The sequence below is a fragment of the Panthera pardus genome, unplaced genomic scaffold (genome assembly GCF_024362965.1).
Source record: "Panthera pardus isolate Hobbes unplaced genomic scaffold, ASM2436296v1 HiC_scaffold_22, whole genome shotgun sequence".
In the NCBI taxonomy this organism is placed as follows: domain Eukaryota; kingdom Metazoa; phylum Chordata; class Mammalia; order Carnivora; family Felidae; genus Panthera; species Panthera pardus.
In genome coordinates, this window is record NW_026526788.1 from 71,537,455 (window position 1) to 71,563,149 (window position 25,695).

A 25,695-nucleotide genomic window follows, 5' to 3' on the forward strand; every position below is an offset into this window, starting at 1 on the left:
TAAGGAAATTGTCCACTTTATTTTCAGAATTTATTGGCATATATTTTCCTATATTAATATTCCAGAACTTATGTTAGAATTATGTCTCCCTTTTCATTGTGAATTTTGCCTCTTTTTCCATTTCATTTTTTTCTTGATAAGCCATTAAGAACTTTGACAGTGTTGGGAGTCCTTTTAAAAACCACATTTCATGGCTTTGTTCCATATTTTATTGTTTTCTAATTCATTATTTTCATTGTTTTCTGCTTATGTTTCTTCTACTTTTATGGAGTTGCTGTATTATTTTTCCAAATTTTTGATTTAAACATGTAATCAAGCTTATTGATTTCTAGTTATATGGTTCTAATATATGCATTTAGGTGTACCACTTTTAAAAAATATTCTGTTTCAGCTGCATTCCATGGAGTTTAATATATAGCACTTTTATTAACTGTAATTCAAAGTATTTTCTAATTTCTTTTATGATTTCCACATGAATTATTTAGAAGTCTGTCTTTGAATTTCCAAATGTGTAGGATTTTTTCAGTGTGTCTTTTTTACTGGCTTTTCTTCAGTCAGTGAAAGACCTTTATGATACTTCTGTATTTCTTCAATTTTTTTCTGTTGTCAAAGATATGATCAACATTGGTAAATGTTCCACCTGCTTGATAATAATGGAGTTTTTCAGATCATTGGAGTCAGTATATTATAGATGCCCATTAGAATAGAACTTAGTATTTTTTCCCATATGTTCTTTTTCAATGTTCACGTTCCATCTACATATTATTAAGTGAGATTTAGTGCTATTTCACTCTGTTACTTGTACATATTTGTCAACTTTGTATTCATATTTTTTCATTTTAATATTATGGTTTTAGGGGCAGACAATCTAGAATTATTAATTTTTTATGAATTATTGTTTTTCTCTCAATTTTTTATTAGGATAAAATACACATAAAATTTGCCATCTCAACCATTTTTAAGTGAACAGTTTAGTGATATTAAGTACATTTATATTATTATGCAGCTATAACCATTTTCCATCTCCAGAACTCTTTTTATCTTACAAAACTGAAACTCTATGCCATTAAATAATAATTTCCCATCTCCTTTCCTTCAACCCCTGACAGTTACCATTTAGCCTTCTGTCTCTGTGATTTTTGACTACTCCAGTACATTATATAAGTGGTATCATGTAGTATTAATCTTTTTGTTACTGGTTTATTTCTCTTAGCATTATGTTCTCAAGATTCATCCCTATTGTAACAACTATCAGAATTTCCTTCCTTTCCAAGGCTGAATAATATTCCATTGTATGTATATACCATTCATCTGCTGATGGACACTTGAGCTGTTTCTGTCTTTTAGCTATTGTGAATAATGCTGCTATGATCATGAGTGTACAAATATGTACTCAAGACCTTGCTTTCTGTTTCTTTATGTTTTTAATTTTTTGAGGAACCCTCTTCCCGTTTTCCACAGCAGTTGTACCATTTTAAAATCTTACCAACAGTGCACAGGGGTTCCAATTTTTCTGTATTCTTACCAGCACTTATAATTTTTTATGTTTGTTTTTGACGGTAGCCATCTAATGTGTGTGAGGTAGTATCTTATTGCAGTTTTGATTTGCATTTCCCTAATGATTAGTAATGTTTAGCATGCTTTTGTGTGCTTGCCATTTGTATATCTTCTTTGTAAAAAAATGTCTATTCAAATATTTTGCCCATTTTTGAATCAGGTTCTTTGTTTTGTTTATTTTGTTGTTGTTGTTTGTTGAATGGTGGGAGCTCTTTATACATCCTGGATATTAATCTCTGATAATTAATTAGATATATGATTTTCAATTATCTCCTCCTACTACGTATCTTGCTTTTCACTCTATTGATAGTTTCTGTTGGTGAATAGAAGTTTTTATTATGAAGTCCATTTTGTCTATTTTTTCTATTGTTGTCTATGTCTTTGGTGTCATATCCAATCATTGCCAAACCAATGTCGTACAGCTTTTGTCCTATATTTTCTTCGAAGAGTTTTATAGTTTTAGCTATTGTGTTCAGGTCATTGATCCATTTTGCATTCATTTTTTGTGTGTGTGGTATTAGGTAAGGGTCTAACTAGTCTTTTGCATTTGATTTCAATGCAGTTTTCTCAACATCATTTGTTGAAAGATGGTCCCATCTTCATAGAATGGTCTTTGTGCTCTTGTCACAAGAGTATTTTATCTGATATACGGAGGTTTATTTCCGAGCTTTTTATTGTATTCCATTGGCCTATAATCAAATGCTGGTTTGATTATTATAGTTTTGTTGTAAGTTTTGAAGTCAAGAAGTATGACTCCTCCAACTTTGTTCTTTTTTCAAGATTTTTTTTCCTTTTTGTCTATTTTTTTCTTTGCTATCTATGGTTCTTGAGGTTCCATATGAATTTTAGGATGAATTTTTCATTTCTGAAAAAAAAAAGTTGTTGGGATTTTGATAGGGATTGTACTGTATGTGTAGATTGCTTTGGATAGTGTCAAATCTTGAAGATATTGAGTCTTCAAATCCATGAACGTGAAATGTCTTTCTGTTTACTTGTCTTTAATATATTTTCAGCAATATTTTGTAGTTTTTATTGTACAAGTCTTTCACTTCCTTGATTAATTCCCAAGTATTTTATCCTTTTTGATGCTATTGTAAATGGAGGTGTTTAATTAATTTCTTTTCAGAAATTAGTGTATAGAACTTCAGCACATTTTTATGTTGACTTTGTGTCCTGCTACTTTGCTGCATTTATTTATTAATTCTAAGTTTTTTTGTGTTTGTAGAACTTTTAGGGTTTCCTACATATAAGGTCCTATTATTTGCAAACATATAATTTTATTTCTTCTTTTCCAATTTGGGTGCCTTTTATTTCTTTTTCTTGTCAATTGCTCTATCCACTACCACATTGAATAGATGTGGCAGAAGCAGGTATCTTCTTCCTGATTTTAGAGGAAAAGCTTTTAATCTTTCACCACTAAGTATGATGTAGAAGCTGCAGCAAATTATCCAGAAGATCTAGCTAAGATAGGTAACAAAGGTGGCTACACTAAACAACAGATTTTCAGTGTAGATGAAACAGCCTTAGATTGGTAGAAGATGCCATCTAGGACTTTCATAGCTGGAAAGAATAAGTTAATCAATGCCTGGCTTCAAAGATTCAAAGGACAGGCTGACTCTCTTCTTAAGGCTAATATAGCTAGTGACTTTAAGTTGAAGGCTGTAAATATCCATCTTTTTTTAAATCTCCCACTGATTTCTACTGTAAAACCTGGATAAAATCTAGGGGCAGCTATTTGATAATTCTGAAAAGTAAGTATCAGCAGGAAGATCAGAGAAGACCAGAATTGAAAGTGCCCCTGAACTGTTTGGGAATTTACTGTTACTTTCCTTTGGTATCCCCTGACTTGAAACTAAATGCAGGCTGAAAACTCAGAGTGACTACTGAGATCTAGACAAGAAACATTCTGGAAATATCCCCTAGTTCTGAGTTACGGTGTAGAAAAGGAAACTCTTTTAAGTTTATTTATTTATTTTGAGAGGGGGGTGTGGAGGGCCAGAGAGACAGGGAGAAAGAGGATCCCAGGGAGGCTCTGTGCTGTCAGCCCCAACGTGGGCTCAAACCCAAGAACTGTGAGATCATGACCTGAAGCAAAGCCAAGAGTCCAATGTTTAACCAACTGAATCACCCAGATGCCCCTGCAAAGGAAACACTTAAAGCTCAGAGTGAGTAGTGGAGAACCCCCTTCCATTTTTTCCTCTTTGTCCTTAATTCACTCACCCCCGATCCCAAGCAGCCTTGCAGGAGTAACATTGGCTGGCTGCAGCAAAAATGGCTAGGAATGAGAAGCTGGAAGAGCCAAATCTCGGAGGGAGAGGAATCTTCCTTAATATAAGGTAGAGTTGTGGTTACAAGAGGGCCAAGACAAACGCCATTGCTAATTTTCCTTTTCTCTGTCCTCCTAGCACAGAATGTGGCACCATCACAGAACTGGGCAGTTTCTGAGCAGAGGATAAAAAGTGGAGCCCAGGGAACCAGAAAGGATCTGGGAAATAACAGAAAGAAAAAAAGCCATCCCCTAAGTTGTTTATGAATTTCTGGGACTTATGAGGCTATGATCCTAATTAGCATACCAAAGAATCTGAGACCTAGCTGGTGGTTAGAAGTGGGTTTAGGCCCCAGACTGAACCTGAAGGACAGACTCAAACAGCCCTGAAAATGCTTCTGAGCTTCCAGTGCGTTGTAACCACAGCCTACAGATGGGCTGAAACAAAGTATTGTTATAGGGAGTATCAACATTCCCAGTAGAATACAAACTCAACAAGTAGAGAGGGCTGTGACGGAAGTGGACCATTCTTAAGTTTTGTTAGCAAGACAAGGAATGCCAACGTTTATTGCTCAACCTAATTTTCCTCAGGGAATACAAATTAAAACCACAGTATAATTCTTTTTTTTTTTTTTTTTTTAATTTTTTTTCAACGTTTTTTATTTATTTTTGGGACAGAGAGAGACAGAGCATGAACGGGGGAGGGGCAGAGAGAGAGGGAGACACAGAATGGGAAACAGGCTCCAGGCTCCGAGCCATCAGCCCGGAGCCTGACGCGGGGCTCGAACTCACGGACCGCGAGATCGTGACCTGGCTGAAGTCGGACGCTTAACCGACTGCGCCACCCAGGCGCCCCGAAAACCACAGTATAATTCTACTTCCCATATACCTATTACAGTGGCTAAAAGAAACAAATAAACAAACAAACAAAAAACAAAGCAAAGCAAAAACAAGAACCAAATGTTGGAGAGGGTGCTGGCACTCTCCACACTTTTGATAGTCTAGGAACTGGGGCAACAACTGAAAACAAGCTGACACTGCACCCTGAAGTGGAATTCACACATACTGTGTGGTCCCACAATTCCATTCCATCAAAAGCCATGCAAAAATAGCTATAGCAGTGTGTTTTAAATAGCCAAAACCTGAGAATATCTCAAATACCCAAAAATAACGGAATGGAGAATATAGCCGTATAAAGGAAAAAATATGGGGTAACAGAAAAAAACCAAACTAATCCTACAAGAACAATATAGATGTCACTCCAAACAATAGTGTTGAACAAAGGAAGCCAGAAACAAAAGAACAAATACTGTAGGATTTCATTTGTATGAAGTTCAGAAATAGGTAGAACCAAACTACGGTATTAAAAATCAGCATGAGAGCTACCTTTGAGGAGGAAGGAATGGGTAAATTACTATTGTTTTATTGGGATGTTGGTTACATGGGTATATTACCTTTGTGATAATTCACTGAGCTGTGTGCTTGTGATATTTCTGTGTATGCTATGTTCTAGAAAACTAGAACTGATGGTCTAGAAAAGTTTTTTTTAAGAAGAGCATTTCCTACTTTTAAAATATTAAGGAAATCTTATAATTAAAACATTTACCCTAACCACATGATTTCATTAAGGTGTGCTTTAAATAAAAATTGGGTGTAGAAAAGAGCATTTGTATACAATGACCATTAATCAATTTCTGTTGTAAGTTTGGGAGATTAAGGTATTATCCAGGCAGATTATTTGTAACAGGAGGAGTTAACCATGAAGATCTTCCTTAGGAGATGTTGTTTCTCCCTACCTTATGTAAACTATTTCAAGGAAGGATTTATCAAAGATGCTCTGTAAAATTGTAAATCTGTTAGCAGTTTGGAGGGAGTTCATTTGGGTATTTTCCTATGAATTTTACATAAATGATATCTAAAGTATATTTTATGGGTTATTTCTCAGCCTTCATTTAACTCCTTCCATATGGGTATACAGCAATGAATTTATTTGAGTGGGATTGATCCCTCACTAGCTTCACAGGTGGCCTAAAGCCAGTTAGTGCCTAGCTTCAATAGGCATGTGATAGGTGAAGAGTAGCCATGTGTAATGAATGGTATGTAATGGGAGTCCTGGAATTCCTGCATCCGTTTGTATTCCTAAGAGGGAAACGGGCCTGAGGCCACAGCTGATGCACAGTAGAGTGTATAGTTCGGAGAATCAGAGAGCGATGTAGCCAGCGTGCCGATCAGTCCAAACCTGGCAGTTATTTTTTCCCTTCTGACCTTGAAGAGTGTCTTAGTCGGCTTGGCTGCCGTACCGCAGACAGAGTGGCTTTAACACCAGAAATTTATAAATCCTACAGTCCTGCTGGCTGGGAAGTCCAAGATTTGAGTGCGAGTATTGTTGGTTTCTGGTGTGAGAATTCTTGGTTTGCAGACGGTTGTATTCTTGCTGTGCGTTCACATCGCTTTTCCTCAATGCAAGGAGATGGAGAGAAAATGCCAGCTCTCTGGGGTCTCTTTTTATAAGGACACTAATTCTGTTGGTTCAGGATTCCTCCCTTATGACCTCATTTAGCCTCAGTTACAACCCAAAGTCCCTATTTTCAAATATAATCACTTTCAGGTTTAGGGTTTCAACATATGAATTTTGGAGGAATACAATTCATCCGTTATATTCTGCCTGTGGCCTCCCACAATCATGTCCTTTTTGCATGCGAAATACATCCACTCCATCCCAACAATCTCAAAAGCCTTAACTCATTCCTACATCAGCTCTAGTTTTAAAGTCTGAAGCCTCATGTAAATACCATCTATATCAGATATGGATGAGATTTAGGATACAATTCATCCTGAGGCAATATTTTCTCTACCTGTGAACCAGTAAAACCAGACAATTTATATGATTCCAAAATACCATGGTTGGGTCGGCATTCTCAATTCTTAAGGGAGATATCTGAAGAAGAAAGGGGGAACTGGTCCCAAGCAAGTCTAAAACCTAGCAAGGCAAATTCCACCAAATGTTAAAGATTTGAGAATAATCCTCTGGTTCAGTGCCCTTCGTCCAGATACACTGGGGTGACGGTGTCACCACACAGCTCTACGGAGTGGCCCCGCCTTCTTAGCATTGTGAGGTGGCCCTGCCCCTGCAGCACTGTGCTGCAGCTTTATCCCCCTTTATCCCTAGATGGTGGCATCTTGGTCCCCACAGAGGTCCCACCCTTGAAGATTAAGGAACAACCAACCAGTCTTGCCCTGATGATCTCTTACTTAACTTTAGGATCACTCCCTTTTCTTAAAGGGTAAAGCACATTCCCAACTGAATAAATAGCTCCATGGTCCCAATCTGTAGAATCCAAGAAGCCTGACACCCTTCTTTCATTCCCTTTTGTTTTCTCTGCCCCCTTCAGTTCACACTCACAGTGTCTCTGCTGGTAAAATCTCATCTCTATTCCTGGTTCTGCTGAGATGGCTGATTAAGTCCCTGAATCATACCCATGATCTCTTTTTTATAAATGGTTGCTCAGCTACACCCTTTAATGTTATCTTCAGAACATGATTTTTCAGATTTTGCAATATGGTTTAAGCTGAGAATTTTGCAAACCTCCAAGTTCTTGTTCCTTTTTTTCTAGACAGTTCCTTCTCCAACTCATCTCTCTTCTTGCATTTAGCTATAAGCCATGAGGAGATCCAAAGCTCTGTCTTCAATACTCTGCTTAGAAGTATTCTCTGCTAATATCCAATTTTATTGCTTGTAAATTCTACCTTCCACAAAACACTGGAACACAATTCAGCTAAGTTCTTTGCCACTTTATAACAAGGATGGCCTTTCCTCCAGTTCCTATTAACATGTTGCTTATTTCTATCTGAGACTTTACCAGAATGGTCTTTAACATCTGTATGTATGTATATCAACATTCTGTTTGTGATCATTTATGCATTCTCTAAGAAGAGAGACCTTCTCTCTAGCTGTACTTGATTCTTTCTGAGCTCTCTCCAGAACCGCTTTTAACATCATCCATTTCTTCCAACAGTCTCTTCATAGAAATCAAGGCTTTTTCTCGCATGCTCCTCAGATTTCCCCCAGCCTCTACCCATTACTCAGTTCCAGGGCTGCTTCCACATTTATAGACATTTGTTACAAGCAGCACCCACTTCCTGGTACCCAAATCTGCCTCTGCTCATGCTGCCATACAAAATACTACACAGACTAGTGGCTTAAACCACAGAAATTTATTATCTCACAGTCCGGGGGGCTGAGGAGTCCAAGATCAGGGTGCTGGAGTGGTTGGTTTCTGATGTAGGCTTCCTCTTGGCTTACCAATGGCCACTTTCTCACTGTGTGCTCACATGGCCTTTCTTCAGTGTGTGCACAATGGAAGAAGAGGGAGAGGAAGGCTGGGAGGGGTTGAGAAGGAGGAAGAGAGAGAGAGGGGGAGAGAGAAAGATAAAAGAAAAGGAAAAGAGAAGAGAAGAACAAAAAAAGGAAAAAGCAAGCTCTCTGGGTATCTTCTTATAAGAACACTAATCCTAGGGCACCTGGGTGGCTCAGTTGGTTGACCATTCAACTCAATTTCTGCTCAGGTCATGATTTCACAGTTCGTTGGTTCAAGCCCTGCGTGGGGGCTCTGGGCTGATAGCATGGAACATGCTTGGGATTTCTCTCTCCCTTTCTTTCTCTGCCCCTCCCTGGCTTGCTCTCTCTCTTTCTTTAAAAAAAATAAATAATAAATAAATAAGCATCATTTTTTTTTAATTTAAAGAAAATTGAAAACAAAATACTGTTGAATCAGGACCCTACCCTAATGACCTCATTTAACCTGATTACCTCCTAAATTACTTATCTCTAAAATATAGTCACATTGGATGTTGGACTTCAGCATAGGAATCTTGGGAGAACACAATTTATTTTCATAGCAGGAAGTATAAAATCCATTTAGTCCTGATATTGTTTATACCATTTTGTGTTAGATTTCTGTCTCTTGCCTTTGAAATCATCTTAGCTGACAATGCATCCTAAGGTATAATTAACTCTTGCTTAACAATCCTCAGAAAATTCGTAACAATTTATTGCAATGAACACATTGTTTTTCCACCTTTACCCACTAGACCTTGTTGATTTTTCATCTTTGCCAATCTAATAACTAAAACAAATAATTTTTTAAATATGGAGTTTTTATTGCATTGTAAGTTAGCAATTTACTTTGTTAATATTTTAGTTGATAAGAAAAAAAAACATCTTTCAAGTGTTAGGAAGGTATTTTTAAAACCCTTGAAAGATATTTTCTGGAATAGCAGTTATTAGGAGGTAAACTACTTTTTAAAATAATATGTTTCTATATTTCAAAACAATTCCCTAGTTTGTAGCATTTTTCAGTGGAATAAAAGATTAATATGCCCAAACCATCTTTTAAAATATGTATTTAAGACTTGAATTTTATGATCAATTAACCTCAAATTGCTATAAAATAGTGACAATATTATCTCTTTTTGCATTTGGCCAACTAGATTACCACCAGAGGATATTTCTTTGTCACTAGAAACCTGCTTTACAATATAACCTTATACCACACTGTGTTACACTTATTGAATTCTTTTTAATTTTCACTAAATGAGAATACCTAATGAGTTCCATGGTTTTTCATATTAAGAATCCTTTCCATAATGACCATTTTATGAAGGTTAAAATCAAATTATTGAAATATTTCTCCCTAAGTTCCTACGCTTCTCTTTTTTATTCCTGTAGCTCATGTACTTGCCTTTTTATATTTCTTTTCATTTCTGTTTTTTTTTTCTATTTCCATTAGGAGGATTTTACTAAAGGGTGTTGAACCTTTCAGATCTTCTGGCATTATTATACAGCAGACTTTATTAAGAAATGAATGCCCAATTATTCCTGCGTGCCCCCCCTACCCATATCTATACTAAGGAGCAGTACGAGCTATTGTATAATATGAAAGAAAAAAGAAGATGTGAAAGAAAGCAGTGAAACTAGTTTTTCTCTGACCAAAGTGCCACATAGTAGATTAAGGGATGCTAATACTTGATGTTACCCATTAAGACCTTTGAGTTAAAAGAGATATTAGGGAAAAGCTAATTAGACCAGATAAACCCAGAAATCTTAGTCACATGATTTAATAAAAGTTTATTTCTCACTCACTGAGCATCCATTGGGCATAAGGAAACCAGTGGAAAGAACAGGGCGGTGTGCAGGGCACTGCTCTATCAAGTAATGAAGACTGATGGAAATTTTGTCATTCTAAAGGTTTCCAGGATTGTCAGTATGGACTAGCATTTTCTGATAGTCACGTAAGAATGAGTTTTCAACAATGCTGGGTAAATCTGTCAAGAATCTTTGTTTTTATGGTCCCTTAAAAAAGGGACTATAACTTTTATTTGCAGTTTGGTTTATTAGAAATAAAAAAAAATATTTGTAAATATTTCCTTGCTATAGGGATTAAAATGCCAAATAGGACATCTAATATCAGAAACAATTACAGATTTTTCAATCTATTGAAGAATGAATTTCATTCATTTAACAAAAACTTAATGACAACTACTATATGCCAGGAACTGAGGTATATTTCGCTAGGTTTCTAATATTTATTGGAGATTATTAAAATTTTGTGAAAACTTTATTGTTTTGCCTATTTGTTGACATCATCTTGGTTTTATTATTTTTTTCATGTTTATTTTCGAGAGAGAGAGACACACACAGAGTGTGAGTGGGATGGGGGTGGGAGTGGGGGTGTGCAAAGAGAGACAGAGACTCAGAATCCTAAGCAGTTTCCAGGCTCTGACCTGTCAGTACAGAGCCTGAGGCGGGGCTCGAACTCAGAGGCTGAGCTGTGAGATTAGGATCTGATCCAAAATTGGAGGCTTAACTGACTGAGCCACCCAGACGCCCCTTGGCACAGGGATTCTGAAGTTGAATGTGTTTTTACATTTTAGCTGAAAAGAAATGGTGAATCAAAAGAAGTTGGGAGAAAGGGAGAACTTGCAATTTAAGACTTTTGTAACTTAGGCAACTTATTTAGAGTCTCTATGACTTAGCTCTCTTGTCTTTAAATAAGTTCATAACAGTATACGTGGTATATCATGTGTGATTGTGGTAATTGAATAATCCATGTAAAACACATAACCGTACTTGGTACATATTACTCAATGGATGTTTGTGTCTTTTATTATTATGAATTTTATTCATGAGTTCAGATTGGGCACAGTATATTGGAGGTGATATATCTCATGTTAAAGGACTCAAATTCAGATAAATGGATTCTTAGTCTTTACTTTTTACTACCACATTTTAACAGTTACAGTGTTAATCTGGGATACAACAATGGCAATAATTCAGACTAGAACAGGGTTTCATGGCACTATTGGAATATTAAGATGGGAAAATCTCTGTTATGGGGGGGGGGGTGACTTGTGTTTTGTAAGGCATTTACCAGCATCCCACTAGATGTCCACCAAATGGTGAAACCAAAATGTCTCCAGACACTACCAGATATCTTCTGGAGTACAAAACTTTTCTGACTGAGAACTAGTGAACTAGAAGGAATCCTGTAGGCTTCTTCAAATATATAAAGAAGTTTTAACATATAACCCAGAAGGCAGAAGCAGCATTGATTGATAAAAGTTAGAAAGAGCTTAATAGAAGAACATTTTTCTAGTTTGAGCTAGCTAAAAATAGAATGCTTGTGAGTCAGCGGCTTCTCAGCTTTGATGAGTGATTAGGGGCTGGATTACAGAGTTTGCTGGGAATTTCTTTCCTGGGAGGGCATCTGAAATAAATGTTAGTTCACCTTTAGTGACAAGATGCTTTCATTTGGGCAGGTCTAATGATAAAGGTTTGGAAATCATTCCAATTAAGGTTATAGCTGAGACCATGAGGATAACTGAGCTTGCGCTTTCTGAGAGCAAGAGAAGGTAACAACAGCATGATGTAAACTGGCTTTTAGGGAATGTCCATAATTTAAAAGAGGAAACCTGGAATGCAGCCAACTTTCACTGACCCTGTACTATGTCAGGAAGGATGAAGGGAAACCAATAAGATAATTTCTTCAAAAAAATTAATAAAATCGATAACCCCCTAGCAAGATTTATCAAAAAGAAAAAAGACCCAAATAAATAAACTCACAAATGAGACAGGAGAAATAACAAACAACACCACAGAAATACAAACAATTATGAGAGAATATTGTGAAAAATTATATGCCAAAAAATTGGACAACCCGGAGAAAAAGAATAAATTCCTAGAAACATATAAACTACCAAAATTGAAACAGGAAGAAATAGAAAACTTGAACAGACCAATAACCAGAAAAAAAAAAAAATTGAATTAAATATCTCCCAACAAACAAAAGTCAAGGCCAGATGGCTTCACAGGCAAATTTTACCAAATATTTAAAGAAGAGCTCATACCTATTCTTCTCAAACTAGTCCAAAAAATAGAAAAGAAAGGAAAACTTCCAAATTCATTCTATGAAGCCAACATTATCTTGATTTAAAACCAGACAAAGATTCCATTAAAAAATAAAATTACAGGCTAATATCCCTGATGAAATGGATGCAGAAATTCTCAATAAAATGCTACCAAACCGAATCCAACAGTGTATTAAAAGAATCATTCACCACCATCAAGCAGGATTTATTCCTGGGCCGCAAGGGTGGTTCGATATTTGCAAATCAATCAGTGTGATACAACGCATTGATAAAAGAAAGGATAAGAACCCTGTATGATCCTTTCAATATGCAGACAAAGCATTTCACAAAATACAGCATCCATTCTTGATGAAATCCTTCAACAAAGTAGGGCTAAAGGGAACACACCTCAACATAATAAAGGCCACATATAAAAAGCCCACAGCTAATATCATCCTCAACAAGGAAATATTGAGAGTTCTTCCATGAAGGTCAGGAACAAGACAAAGATATCGACTCTCGCCATTTTTATCCAACATAGTACTGTAAGTCCTAGCCACAGCAGTCAGACAACAAAAAGAAATAAAAAGCATCCTAATCAACAAGGAAGAATTAAAACTTTCACTATTTGCAGATGACATGATACTGTATGTAGAAAAACTGAAGGTCCCCACCAAAAAATTGCTAGAACTGATAAATTCAGTGAAATTGCAGGATACAAAATCAACATGCAGAAATCTGTTGTATTTCTATATACCAGTAATAAAGCAGCAGAAAGAGAAATCAAGGAATCAATCCTATTTACAATTGCATCAAAAACCATAGGATATCTAGGAATAAACCTAATTAAAGAGGTAATAAACCTATACTCTGAAAACTATAAAACACTGATGAAAGAAATTTAAGATGACACAAAGAAATTGAAAACATTCCATGCTCATGGATTAGAAGAACAAATATTGGTAAAATGGCTATATTACCCAAAGCAATCTATATATTTAATGCAATCCCTATCAAAATACCAACAGCATTTTTCGCAAAGTTAGAACAATCCTGAAATTTGTATGGAAGCACAAAAGACCCCGAATAGCCAAAGCAACCTTGAAAAGGAAAAGCAAAGCTGTAGGCATCACAATTCTGGAATTCAAGTTATATTACAACGCTCTAGTTTGATTAAGATAGTACGGTATTGCGACAAAAACAGACACATAGATCAATGGAACAGAATAGAAAATCCAAAAATCAACTTGCAACTTTATGGTCAATTCATCTTTGACAAAGGAGGAAAGAATATCTGAGGGAAAAAAAAAAAAAGAGTCTCTTCAACAAATAGTGTTGGGAAAAGTGGACAGCAACAGGCAGAAAAATGAAACTGAACCACTTTCACACACAAGCACAAATATAAATTTGAAATGGATGAAAGATCTGAATGTGAGACAGGAAACCATAAAAGTTCTAGAGGATGACACAGCAGTAGCCTCTTTGACATTGGCTATAGCAATTTCTTATTAGATATGTCTCCTTAGGAAAGGGAAACAAAGGCAAAAATAAACTGTTGGGACTTTATCAAAATAAGAAGCTTCTGTGCAGTGAAGGAAACAATCAATAAAACTAAAAGGCAACCTATGGAATGGGAAAAGATATTTGCAAATGACATATCTGGAAAAGAGTATCTAAAATATATAAAGATCTGATAGAATTCAATATCCAAAAAACACATCTAATTAAAAATGGGAAGACATGAATAGACATTTTCTAAAGAAGATATACACATGGCCAACAGACACATGAAAAGATGCTTAACATGATCATCATCAGGGAAATACAAATCAAAACCACAATAAAATGCCCCCTCGTACCAGTCAGGATAGTTAAAATTAACAACATAAGAAATAATAGATGTTGGTGAGGATGTGGAGAAAGGGGAATCCTCTTACGCTGTTGATGGGAATGCAAACTGGAAGTTGAAAATAGAACTGCCCCGTGATCCAGCAATTGCATTACTAGGTATTTGCCCAAAGAATACAAAAAATACTAATTTGAAGACATGTATGCACCCCAATATTTGTAGCAGCATTATTTACAATAGCCAAATTATGGAAAGAGCCCAAATTTCCATCGAGTAGATGAATGGATAAATAAGATGTTGAGTAAGTATATATATGGAGCGAGAGAGTATTATGCTAAGGAAATAACTCAGAGAAAGACAAATACCATATGATTTCTCTCATGTGGAATTTAAGAAACAAAACAAATCATCATAGGGGAAAAAAGAGACAGGCAAACCAAGAAACAGACTTTACTATGGAGAACAAACTGAGCGTTACCAGAGGGGAGGGGGGTGGGGGTGGGTGGGTTAAATAGGTGATAGGTATGAAGGAGGGCACTTGTGATGAGCACCGGCTGTTGTATGTAAGTATTGAATCAATAAATTGTACACCTGAAACTAATATTACACTGTATGTTAAGGAACTGGAACTTAAATAAAAACTTTAAAACAGAAAATAAAGTATTAAGAACAAGTTTTAAAGAATGGGTGGCTAGTGTTGTCAATTGAGAAGTGAAAGTCAGTTAATAGAGAAGAGACCAGTTTATTTATTTCATTTTTAGAAAGCCACCTTGAGGAAAGTATTCTTTAGAATGTTGACTATTTTATAAATATTAATCATTATTAATAGTAACAACTTTATTAGTATATAAGGCAGATGCCAGATTACAAGGAGTTAAATAAGACTAGGTTATGAGGAAATTGACATAGAGGTGCCTACCTTGATCACATAATAAACTAGAGGAAATGATAGGGTCAATAAAATAGGGTAGTTGGTTTTTTTTTTTTTTTTTTTCAGGAGATATGGGACTTGCGCACTTGTGGAAATTAAAATTAAGATGAAACAGAGGGTATAAATATTAGGGACAAGATAATTACTAAGACCAAAAGGCACTTCAGTGGTTAAAAAGATTAGGATCACAGGCTTTTTTCTCTTTTTCTTTTTTTATCCACTTTATTTGATACTGGATAACAGATTAGAGAATGGAAATGGAAATACAACTCTTATGAGATTGTGTGCAAGATCAGAGTTGCTTAACAGATGGGGAGGAGAGAGTCTGAGGCGTACATAGGTGGATTTGAATTTTGACTCTACCACTTATTTCCTTTGGGACTATAAGTAATTTATTTTGAACTTTCTGAGCATTGGGGTTTTCTTTTTAAAAATAGGAATCATATATTCCATCCAGAAGTGTTCTTATAAAACTAAATCCAAGCATCAATGTGATGTATTTAGCACAGTATCAGGAATGTGTTCAGCACTCAAAGGATAGGTGCTAGAATTGCCTTTGTTATCATCCTTGAAGAATATTCTAAGATCTTCTCTTCAAGTGAAACAGGGAGAAAAAAATATATTATGGAATTAACAAAAGTAGAAAATGTTAAGATTTACACAGCTTATGAGTGAATACAAGGATTATCAATTAAGGATGAAGATAAGGTTTTTTGTAGTGACCTGTAACCAGTGAATTTGTAGTGGTCCGGGTCTACTCATCTCTGGGTGTTTTCACAGCATAACGTTCGATCGCAGAGCAAAGGGAGAGAAAACAGTGCTACATGGTTGGAACCGATTAATCAGACTCACATAATTCTGTTATTTTGAGATTTGCCAGTCTCAAACCACTGTTAACAAAGTATCCCACATTTTCATAGCTTATGGCTATATTGTACCTAATATGTATAAGCCGTACCTATAAACACTGTGACTGAATTATTTCTTAGTGTAAACTTTAGCATGGGCCAGTGTTTCTTAACTTCAGCACTACTGACAACTTGGACTGGATAACTCCTTGCTGTTGGGGACAGTTCCGTGCATTGCAGGGTGTTTAGCAGTATTCAAATTCAAATCTCTACTTATCTGATGCCAAGTTGTACCCCTATCAATGTTGTGATTATCACATGTCTCCGGACATTGCCAGATTGCCCTAGGGGTAAACAGGGAGCAAAATTGTCTTCAATTGAAAACCACTGGAATATGCTCATATCTAAAATAGTTGCTAATACAGATAAAGTGAATGAACCTGTTTGAAATGTAAATTTATAAAGTTGCAAGCTTTTATGACTCAATAGCAATTTTAAATTGATTTCTGTTGCTTCATAAGACCAACAGTTATAAATTTATACTCCTTCTGTCAGAAAAAATCTTAAAGATTGACTACACTGTATAACAAGGAATATAAATAATTACTGTATGCTTTGATTTTACTTGAGAGCATTTTAAACATTGCTAATTTATCCACTTTTGCTTTATTTACCAAAGTGGAGTGGTTAGTTCTATTTACTTTTAAATTCTCTGTGTATTCTTTTGTATTTCATTACATGTTTCTAATGTTTTAAGCAAAAATTATTTGTATTTTATTTTCCAGTTGTTTTTTATCCCTATTGCTGGTGGCTGCAGTGGTATGGAAGATCAAACAAACATGTTGGGCTTCTCGACGGAGAGAGGTACCAGTAATGTTACCTTATCTTTGGTTTAAAGATTTGAGTAAATGTGGATCACTGTGACTTAATTAGTATATGCCTCTTAAATACAGAGTTTCAAATCAACTTTACTTATTAAGATTGAACAAATCAATCTAGAATTTTTAAGCTTTACAGCAAACTTTACCACTCTCATTTTAAGTCAGTCTCTGTAGAAAGATTGGTTAGTTACAAACAGTTATTGTAAATAGTGTTAGAATTCATATTGAATATATATATATTAATACTATTTATTAAGCAACTTGCAGTTTCTTTAAGTAGTTATAAAAACTGTTTACTTTTAGAAGGATCTCTGGTGCAATTTAAAAGAAAATTCTCAGTGATAAATATTTTTGGTTTTTATCTTCTAGATTTTTTTTTAAGGAATCAAATCTTTACTATTTCATGATTATCTCATAATTCTAGTATGTTTTTTTTTTTTTTTTTTTTTTTTTTCACTTTCTAATATGTTCTTTATTATGAATTATTACTCATTCTGGGCTTGGACATTTCAAAACAGATTTGTTACTAGGCTATTTATATACTTTTATTGCCTTTCTAATCATCCTCCTCTGTACCTTTTTCTACAGTCTTTTTTTTTTTTTTTTTTTTTTTTTTATTTTTTAATATATGAAATTTACTGTCAAATTGGTTTCCATACAACACCCAGTGCTCATCCCAAAAGGTGCCCTCCTCAATACCCATCACCCACCCTGCCCTCCCTCCCACCCCCCATCAACCCTCAGTTTGTTCTCAGTTTTTAACAGTCTCTAATGCTTTGGCTCTCTCCCACTCTAAACTCTTTTTTTTTTTTTTTTTTCCTTCCCCTCCCCCATGGGTTTCTGTTATGTTTCTCAGGATCCACCTAAGAGTGAAACCATATGGTATCTGTCTTTCTCTGTATGGCTTATTTCACTTAGCATCACACTCTCCAGTTCCATCCATGTTGCTACAAAAGGCCATATTTCATTTTTTCTCATTGCCACGTAGTATTCCATTGTGTATATAAACCACAATTTCTTTATCCATTCATCAGTTGATGGACATTTAGGCTCTTTCCATAATTTGGCTATTGTTGAGAGTGCCGCTATAAACATTGGGGTACAGGTGCCCCTATGCATCAGTACTCCTGTATCCCTTGGATAAATTCCTAGCAGTGCTATTGCTGGGTCATAGGGTAGGTCTATTTTTAATTTTCTGAGGAACCTCCACACTGCTTTCCAGAGCGGCTGCACCAATTTGCATTCCCACCAACAGTGCAAGAGGGTTCCCGTTTCTCCACATCCTCTCCAGCATCTATAGTCTCCTGATTTCTTCATTTTGGCCACTCTGACTGGCGTGAGGTGGTATCTGAGTGTGGTTTTGATTTGTATTTCCCTGATAAGGAGCGACGTTGAACATCTTTTCATGTGCCTGTTGGCCATCCGGATGTCTTCTTTAGAGAAGTGTCTATTCATGTTTTCTGCCCATTTCTTCACTGGGTTATTTGTTTTTCGGGTGTGGAGTTTGATGAGCTCTTTATAGATTTTGGATACTAGCCCTTTGTCCGATGTGTCATTTGCAAATATCTTTTCCCATTCCGTTGGTTGCCTTTTAGTTTTGTTGGTTGTTTCCTTTGCTGTGCAGAAGCTTTTTATCTTCATAAGGTCCCAGTAATTCACTTTTGCTTTTAATTCCCTTGCCTTTGGGGATGTGCCGAGTAAGAGATTGCTACGGCTGAGGTCAGAGAGGTCTTTTCCTGCTTTCTCCTCTAAGGTTTTGATGGTTTCCTGTCTCACATTCAGGTCCTTTATCCATTTTGAGTTTATTTTTGTGAATGGTGTGAGAAAGTGGTCTAGTTTCAACCTTCTGCATGTTGCTGTCCAGTTCTCCCAGCACCATTTGTTAAAGAGACTGTCTTTTTTCCATTGGATGTTCTTTCCTGCTTTGTGAAAGATGAGTTGGCCATACGTTTGTGGGTCTAGTTCTGGGGTTTCTATTCTATTCCATTGGTCTATGTGTCTGTTTTTATGCCAATACCATGCTGTCTTGATGATGACAGCTTTGTAGTAGAGGCTAAAGTCTGGGATTGTGATGCCTCCTGCTTTGGTCTTCTTCTTCAAAATTACTTTGGCTATTCGGGGCCTTTTGTGGTTCCATATGAATTTAAGGATTGCTTGTTCTAGTTTCGAGAAGAATGCTGGTGCAATTTTGATTGGGATTGCATTGTCTCATAATTCTAGTATGTTTGAAGTGTACCTCAATTTGATACTTTCTGTGTCAGAATTAATCATATGTGTTCCCTGTAATCCTAAAGTCAATAAAAACAGTAATGCTCTTGCAGAACAACTAATGATACAAATATATTAGACAGTTTTTTTATCTTTGTGTATATTAGTTGAAAGAAACAAAGAAATATAGTAATCTGAGGAGCATAAATGTGAAATAGGTTTATTGTTTTACACTTATATAATGAAAAAGCAAGTTTCTCTTTTTATTAGTGTTATAGTCTATTAGTATTAATATGGGTATGCTGTTGTTAGTTTTATTAGTGCTGTACTTGTTGTATTTGTCAGTATAATTTTGTGCAATAATATAATACAGTGGTATAATTGCTTACCATCTTTTCCCCACATACAAAATAATATATGTGAAGATTTGAAGCTAATCCAGAATATTCTAAGTTATATAATTAGTCAATGCCATGAATTCTTCTTAATTATTCCTTAGTTTTCAAACATCCATTAAAATTCAGAACCTAACTATAATATGTTTGCAAACTTGATAACCCTCTTCCCAGAAATAAATTATACATCTGTTCATTTCTGTCTCTCTGATTTTCTGTAAATGGTCAAGGCAACATCAATGAGAACATACTTGGCATGACCCTACGATAAAAGTAATCCAGTTGAAAAGGATCTTTTTTTTAATTTTATTTTTCTTTATTTTTAATTTTTTTAGTGTGAAATTTATTGTCAAATTGGTTTCCATACAACACCCAGTGCTCATCCCAACAGGTGTCCTCCTCAATACCCATCACCCACCCTCCCCTCCTTCCCACCCCCCCATCAACCCTCAGTCAATATCTTTCAGAATATATATTACACATGGGAAGAACAAGGGAGAAATAGGAAGATTAGAGATCACTGGGCCAGTTCTCATCTGTCCTTCTTAATATTATCCTGTCCTCTTGATATTCCCTCAATATAATAGCCCTTTTTCTAGAACTCATCTGGGTAGTGAGTCTTATAATAATAATTTAATTGCTGCCTCTACCAAGATACAAGATTCATCTTGTTGAGATGTCATGTGATGTTTACAATATCATATGTTAAAAGTGTTGAGGTGTTTTCTCAAATTTAATTCTTATTCGATCCTTTAAATAGAGAATTCTAAATGTCTTAGAAACCATTTACATGTTGATGCACAAAGATACCATTTTGAGGACTAACAGATCTGTCATTAGATAATAATTTTATATTATTAGAAGGTTGTCATTTTGGTCTTAGAGGCCCAAAGACTTTTAACTGCACTAGTTGTAACTAATATTCTAACCCCATTTATAGACTTTATTTGGATGAAGTTAAAAATGTATTTTTATTTGATCCTATCTCCATTCAGTTTTAACTATTAGGTTAATTCTAATAGTCTCAAAAGGGAAAGACCCCAGTATGTTTCCTGTATGTGGATATGTCACTTTCTCTGAAACATTAAGACATCAACTGTTGTAAGCCTCAGAGGACTATGATTAATTAGTGCGATGGCCATTTATTTGTAACAGTAAATGAAAATTATTTGAAGGAGTCTCTCTTCTGAATATTTCTGTGATATTATTAGAGGAATTATACACTACTTGCCTTTCAAAATATTAGTACTGGTTTAAAATGAAAATATCTTGGGGCACCTGGGTGGCTCAGTCAGTTGAGCATCCAACTTCGGCTCAGGTCATGATCTCATGGTTCTTGGGTTCAAGCCCCTTGTTGGGCTTTGCACTGACAGTTAAGAGCCTTCTTTGGATTCTCTGTCTCCCTCTCACTATGCCCCTCCCCTGGTCATGCTCTCTCCCCAAAATAAATGAACATTAAAAAAATTAAAAATAAAAATAAAACAAAATATCGTTGGATTATTTTAATATAGTTTAATTCAACCTGACATGTTGCTTTAAAAAAAAAAAAACAATTTGAAGCTTTGGCTTCTCATAAACACATCTATACTGTTTTTGTGGTCTAATTTCAATAACAGAAACTTATTATTAATGTAATACTTTTTGAATAACACTCCTGACAATTCAGGGACTCTAAAAAACACACAAACACAACTACAAAGGACTTCATTTTAATCTATCTTTTCATTTAACAACTTCACATTCATTTCTATGATAACCTTATTAAGGATATGAACATTTTTATGTGGGTGGGGTGCCATGTTAATGAATAGAAACAATAAGTGGATATTGATCCGTGTAAATGTTATAATACAGTAGAAGGATGAGTTCGGTTTTTTATAGCTTATGCTTATTACAGAGGTATTGAAACATTTAGTTTCAATGGTACATTCAGTTTTAGATAAATATTCATTACATTATATAAGTATTTATTAGGAACAAGTATATGTTAAATGGAGTCTCTTGAAATATTGCTATGATTAATAATCTTCATTTTTAAAGTGAAATTTGAGTATTTAATAGGTATCATAAGGCAGAAACCTGTCAAAACATTATAATTACTCCTTGCATTGAAGATATTTAATCTTGGGGTGCCTGGGTGGCTCAGTCAATTAAGCTTCTGATTTCAGCTCAGGTCATGATCTCCTAGTCTGTGAGTTCAAGCCCCGCGTCGGGCTCTGTGCTGACAGCTCAGAGCCTGGAGTCTGTTTCAGATTCTGTGTCTCCCTCTCCCTCTGATGCTCCCCCGTTCATGCTCTGTCTCTCTCCGTCTCAAAAATAAATAAATGTTAAAAAAATGTTTAAAAAAAGAGGAGATATTTAATCTTATATTTGATTAACATGAGTGAAAATATCTTGCATATCTTAACATTTGCAATAATTTTTTTCAGTTGGAAACATTTTTTCCAATGTATTGTGAGTAGCTTAATTGTAGTTTGCCTCAGTTAAAGTCTAACTGTAAAATCCATAGAATAATAGATCCCATAGGCAAATGTAAAGTTAATTCTAATCAACTTCACATTACAGGTAGGTCTGTGTATTTGAGTGATATTTCCTGTATCAGCAACTTTTCCTTCTTTTTTAAAAAAACTTTCCTTCTTTAATTCTCTTAAACTTATAGCTCTTTAAAAGTTTTAAAGATATATTGATATGGAGCTTTACCACATTATTTGCTTATCTTTCATAGTCAAATATGCTCTTCTAATGCTTAAAAATCAATAAAAAACATTGCCTAGGATAAGACATTGTCCACTGAGTGACTGACCTTGTGTTCATGATGTACTACTTTCTTTCACATTTCATCATACTGCATAAAACCTAGATTTGAATTTAGCATTATAAACCTGAAATTTGAGTTAAAAATAAACTAAAACCCAGAAGTAGGATTCTAGTACCTCTGAGTAACAAACTACTTTTCTAGAGGTAAATGCATTGTCTTTCCTTCAATATCTAATTGTTTTGGGGCACAAAAATAGAAGAAATAATAATATCATTAAGTTATACTTAACTGAGTTTACATGGAGAGTAATGAGAAAATGTTATTTTGGGTGAAGAAATTAAAATTAATTGACTAGGTTATATATGTTACTTCTTACAGAATTTGTTAGTACTTTAAGAATCTGTATTTTATATAATGTTAGACATTTTAATATCTAGATAAAGATTCCATAAAACATATTCTTTTATCAAAAAAGCAAGGTTTTTTTTTTAAACATAAATCATGCGCTCAAATAAATTTCTTTTCATTTAATGGCCTTGGCATTAACTTATTTTTTCTCATTTTCTCTTTTTGAATTTCAAAATATAATGATTCCTGTGCTTTGATTTTTTTCTACTTGATCCTACAAGACTAGAAATTACAGATGTTCATCATGCCTATTTATATTGTCGTAGTTTAAAAATTAGCCTAAGTCTACATAAAAATAACTTGAGTTGAGAAGTCAGATATGTATGGGAGCCTATGACTTGACAGTTAACTGATTCATGCCCTGTATACCTGTTGCCGAAAGTCTTATTGTAGATACAGTGCTTTCATTTTGTTCAGTTCAGCAAAGATGTATTAATCTCTTGCAATATTCCAGACAGATTGATAAATACTGCTGATATAAAGAAAAGGTCATAGACCCTATTTTTTTTAGGGAATTCATAGTTTTCAAATTTTCAGTAAGATACTCACACATATGTGTACACAATCTCACAATTTCAAAGGAACACTTCACTTTGTTGTGGTGCCATCCATCGGGGGAGATATGGTATATTAAACAGTTTTCTGGAAGTGGGATTAGTAATGGAACTAAGTATAAACTGTTGCAGAACTGTACATAGAATTAATTTCTAAAAAAATAAGATAAACATTTTTAGCATTGTACAATACATTTATTAATGCAATACAAAAATTGCCTAAAATTATCATTTTTATTTGTTATATGTTATTATCTCTAATTTAGACTCAGTTATTTATGCAGATTAAGAAATGGCCAAGAATTTTGAATTTCTGTCAATAAATTTTAATCTAATTCATCATAAAATCTTATACATCTAATATACACACTTGTATCTGTTTATATATGTCTCCAATGTATATGTATAGGTATGTGATTTTATACTAAAAAAATTCATTGTTCTTCTAAAATTCAAATTTAACTGAACATTCTATGTTTTTATTTGCTCAGTCTGGCAACCCTGTTTCCAGTACAAACAAACACTCACCCTGGAGCTGAAGGGTGGGGTTTTTTTTTTTTGAGGGGTGGGTTTAATGTCACAAAATTCACATGGACTGAGAGAGAGAGAGAGAGAGAAAGAAATAATTCTCCAAAGTTAAATGTTGATTTGTTTTCAAAACAAGTGGGGGTTTTACTGGGCAAACAAAAATACATAATTTTTAATTTGGATATTACCTTTCAAAATTAAAGGAAAAACTCTTGACTTGTTAAGTCAAGATCTATTTGTTAGCTCTATTTGTTAAATAGATTTATAGAAATATATTCTAAAAATATAAGCCTGCCTACTTTTTCAAATTATATTCATACAAAAATATTTATAGAGGGTTTTTTGTATATCAACAATTTCATGTCATTCAAAAAGCTTCTTGAAATAATTCTATTTTCTAATAATGGGATATTATGTAACTGAAAACTAAGAAGGAGGTAGGTAGGTATGTGTTTAAAATCAAACCTCATTCCTTCATTCAACAAATATTTATTGAATCAACAACTCTTGTTCCAAACACATTTTTAGAGGAATATAGCAGTAAACAAACAAGAACCGTCACAGTTCTTGAAAAGCTACAGATTTTAAGAATATGCTATTCACTAGGAAATGCTAATATAGTTTTATAATGTTCCTATTTCAAATCACACACACACAAACACACACACATGCATTGAGTTCATAGAGATTTTGAGAGAATTGCCAAGATTGTCTCCAGGTTGTGGGACTGGTATTTGGTAAAAAGAATGATTATGTTATTTCATAATTGTACGCAAACAAATATATAAATTTCAGGAAAGTAGAGGGCACAATCTAACATTTTGGAATTGGGCATTTAACAAAAATAGTATTTAATCCTCCTGTTACAAGATATATATTATTTCCCCTTTAGCTGTATAAGGAATTTGAGGGGAGTTGTGTACTATTATCAAAGCTTATAACTAGTAAATGAAAGAGCTCTGATTTTTAATCAAGTCCGTCAGATTCCAAACTCAAGCTCTCAGAGCCATGCAAAGAACTTTAAAGATAGCCTGAGTTTGAACAGGTTCGATTTACCGTTGATAGTTATAATTGACCACTTATAATATAGCCTATGAATCCGTTTATTGTAGGAGGAATATGCTGTATTTCATCTATTCTTATCTAATATGACACAATCAATCAACCTTATTTAATGTACCAGTTAGAAGGAAAAAACAGTGACAATTAAACTACCACACAGTACTCTCTCACTGCATTTATTTTGTACTTATTGAAAGGGCTCTTACAGAATTACTTAGAGATTTTATTACATATCATTCACATATATACATTGAAAGGAAAGTAGAAGCAAAATAAATTGGTGAGGTATTACTAAAACTTGTTTACAGTCATGGTTCAATTTTGTTATATAAATCACTTTTTGATTCAGGTAAAAATGTTTTGTTTCATATAGTATCATTGACTGAATAATCAAGTTTGTGTCTGTGCAGGCAATGACATATATATCATAACTGCCATCTGGCCAGTAGTGATTACATGATTTCAGTGGCTGTAAGACACATGTTTCAGAGATGCTTAGATGGGAAAACAAATGTGTCTTAGAATCAAAATGCGGTAGGGCCTGCTTTGTAAGGTTTTTAGTACTAACTGAGTTAATGCATGCTAAGTGCTCAGCGTACTGCCTTTTTCCTTACCAGAACTCAACAAATGTTAGCTGTTATTGATATGTAATATAAATAATGATTAACGTTACATTATGCATTAATATTAGTAACAGCAACTCCGGTATATCTTGGATTCTTCTCCTCCATGTACCTACACTCTAACACAGTTGTTCTCAATTCAGTAGGGCCTTTAGAAACACCTGTTGATCTTAAGAAATTACATTTATGTATCCTTGAGAGCCACTCCACTGTTTCACCCCCTCCAGACCTATAAATCAGAATTCTATAAAGCTCAGCTTTATGAGTCTATTTTTAAAGTCTACAACAGATTCTGATAGGCACTATTGGCATTGGAACTCTACTTGGGCGTTTACTCTTAGAGAGATGGAAAACCTTTGAAGGGTTTTCAACAGAGAAGTTAAGTGATTTGCGTTTAGAAGATATGACTTGAAACTGAGAA

The 25,695-nt window shown here is 34.7% G+C and overlaps 1 protein-coding gene across 1 annotated transcript in view; it reads left to right on the forward strand.

Moving 5' to 3' along the window:
• Positions 1–25,695, forward strand: part of ATRNL1 (attractin like 1) — a 764,129-nt gene that overhangs the window by 347,401 nt on the left and 391,033 nt on the right. The window contains exon 26 of the mRNA XM_019459544.2: positions 16,643–16,721. Within this exon, the coding sequence (XP_019315089.2) occupies positions 16,643–16,721 (79 nt within the window). The remainder of the gene's footprint in view (positions 1–16,642; positions 16,722–25,695) is intronic.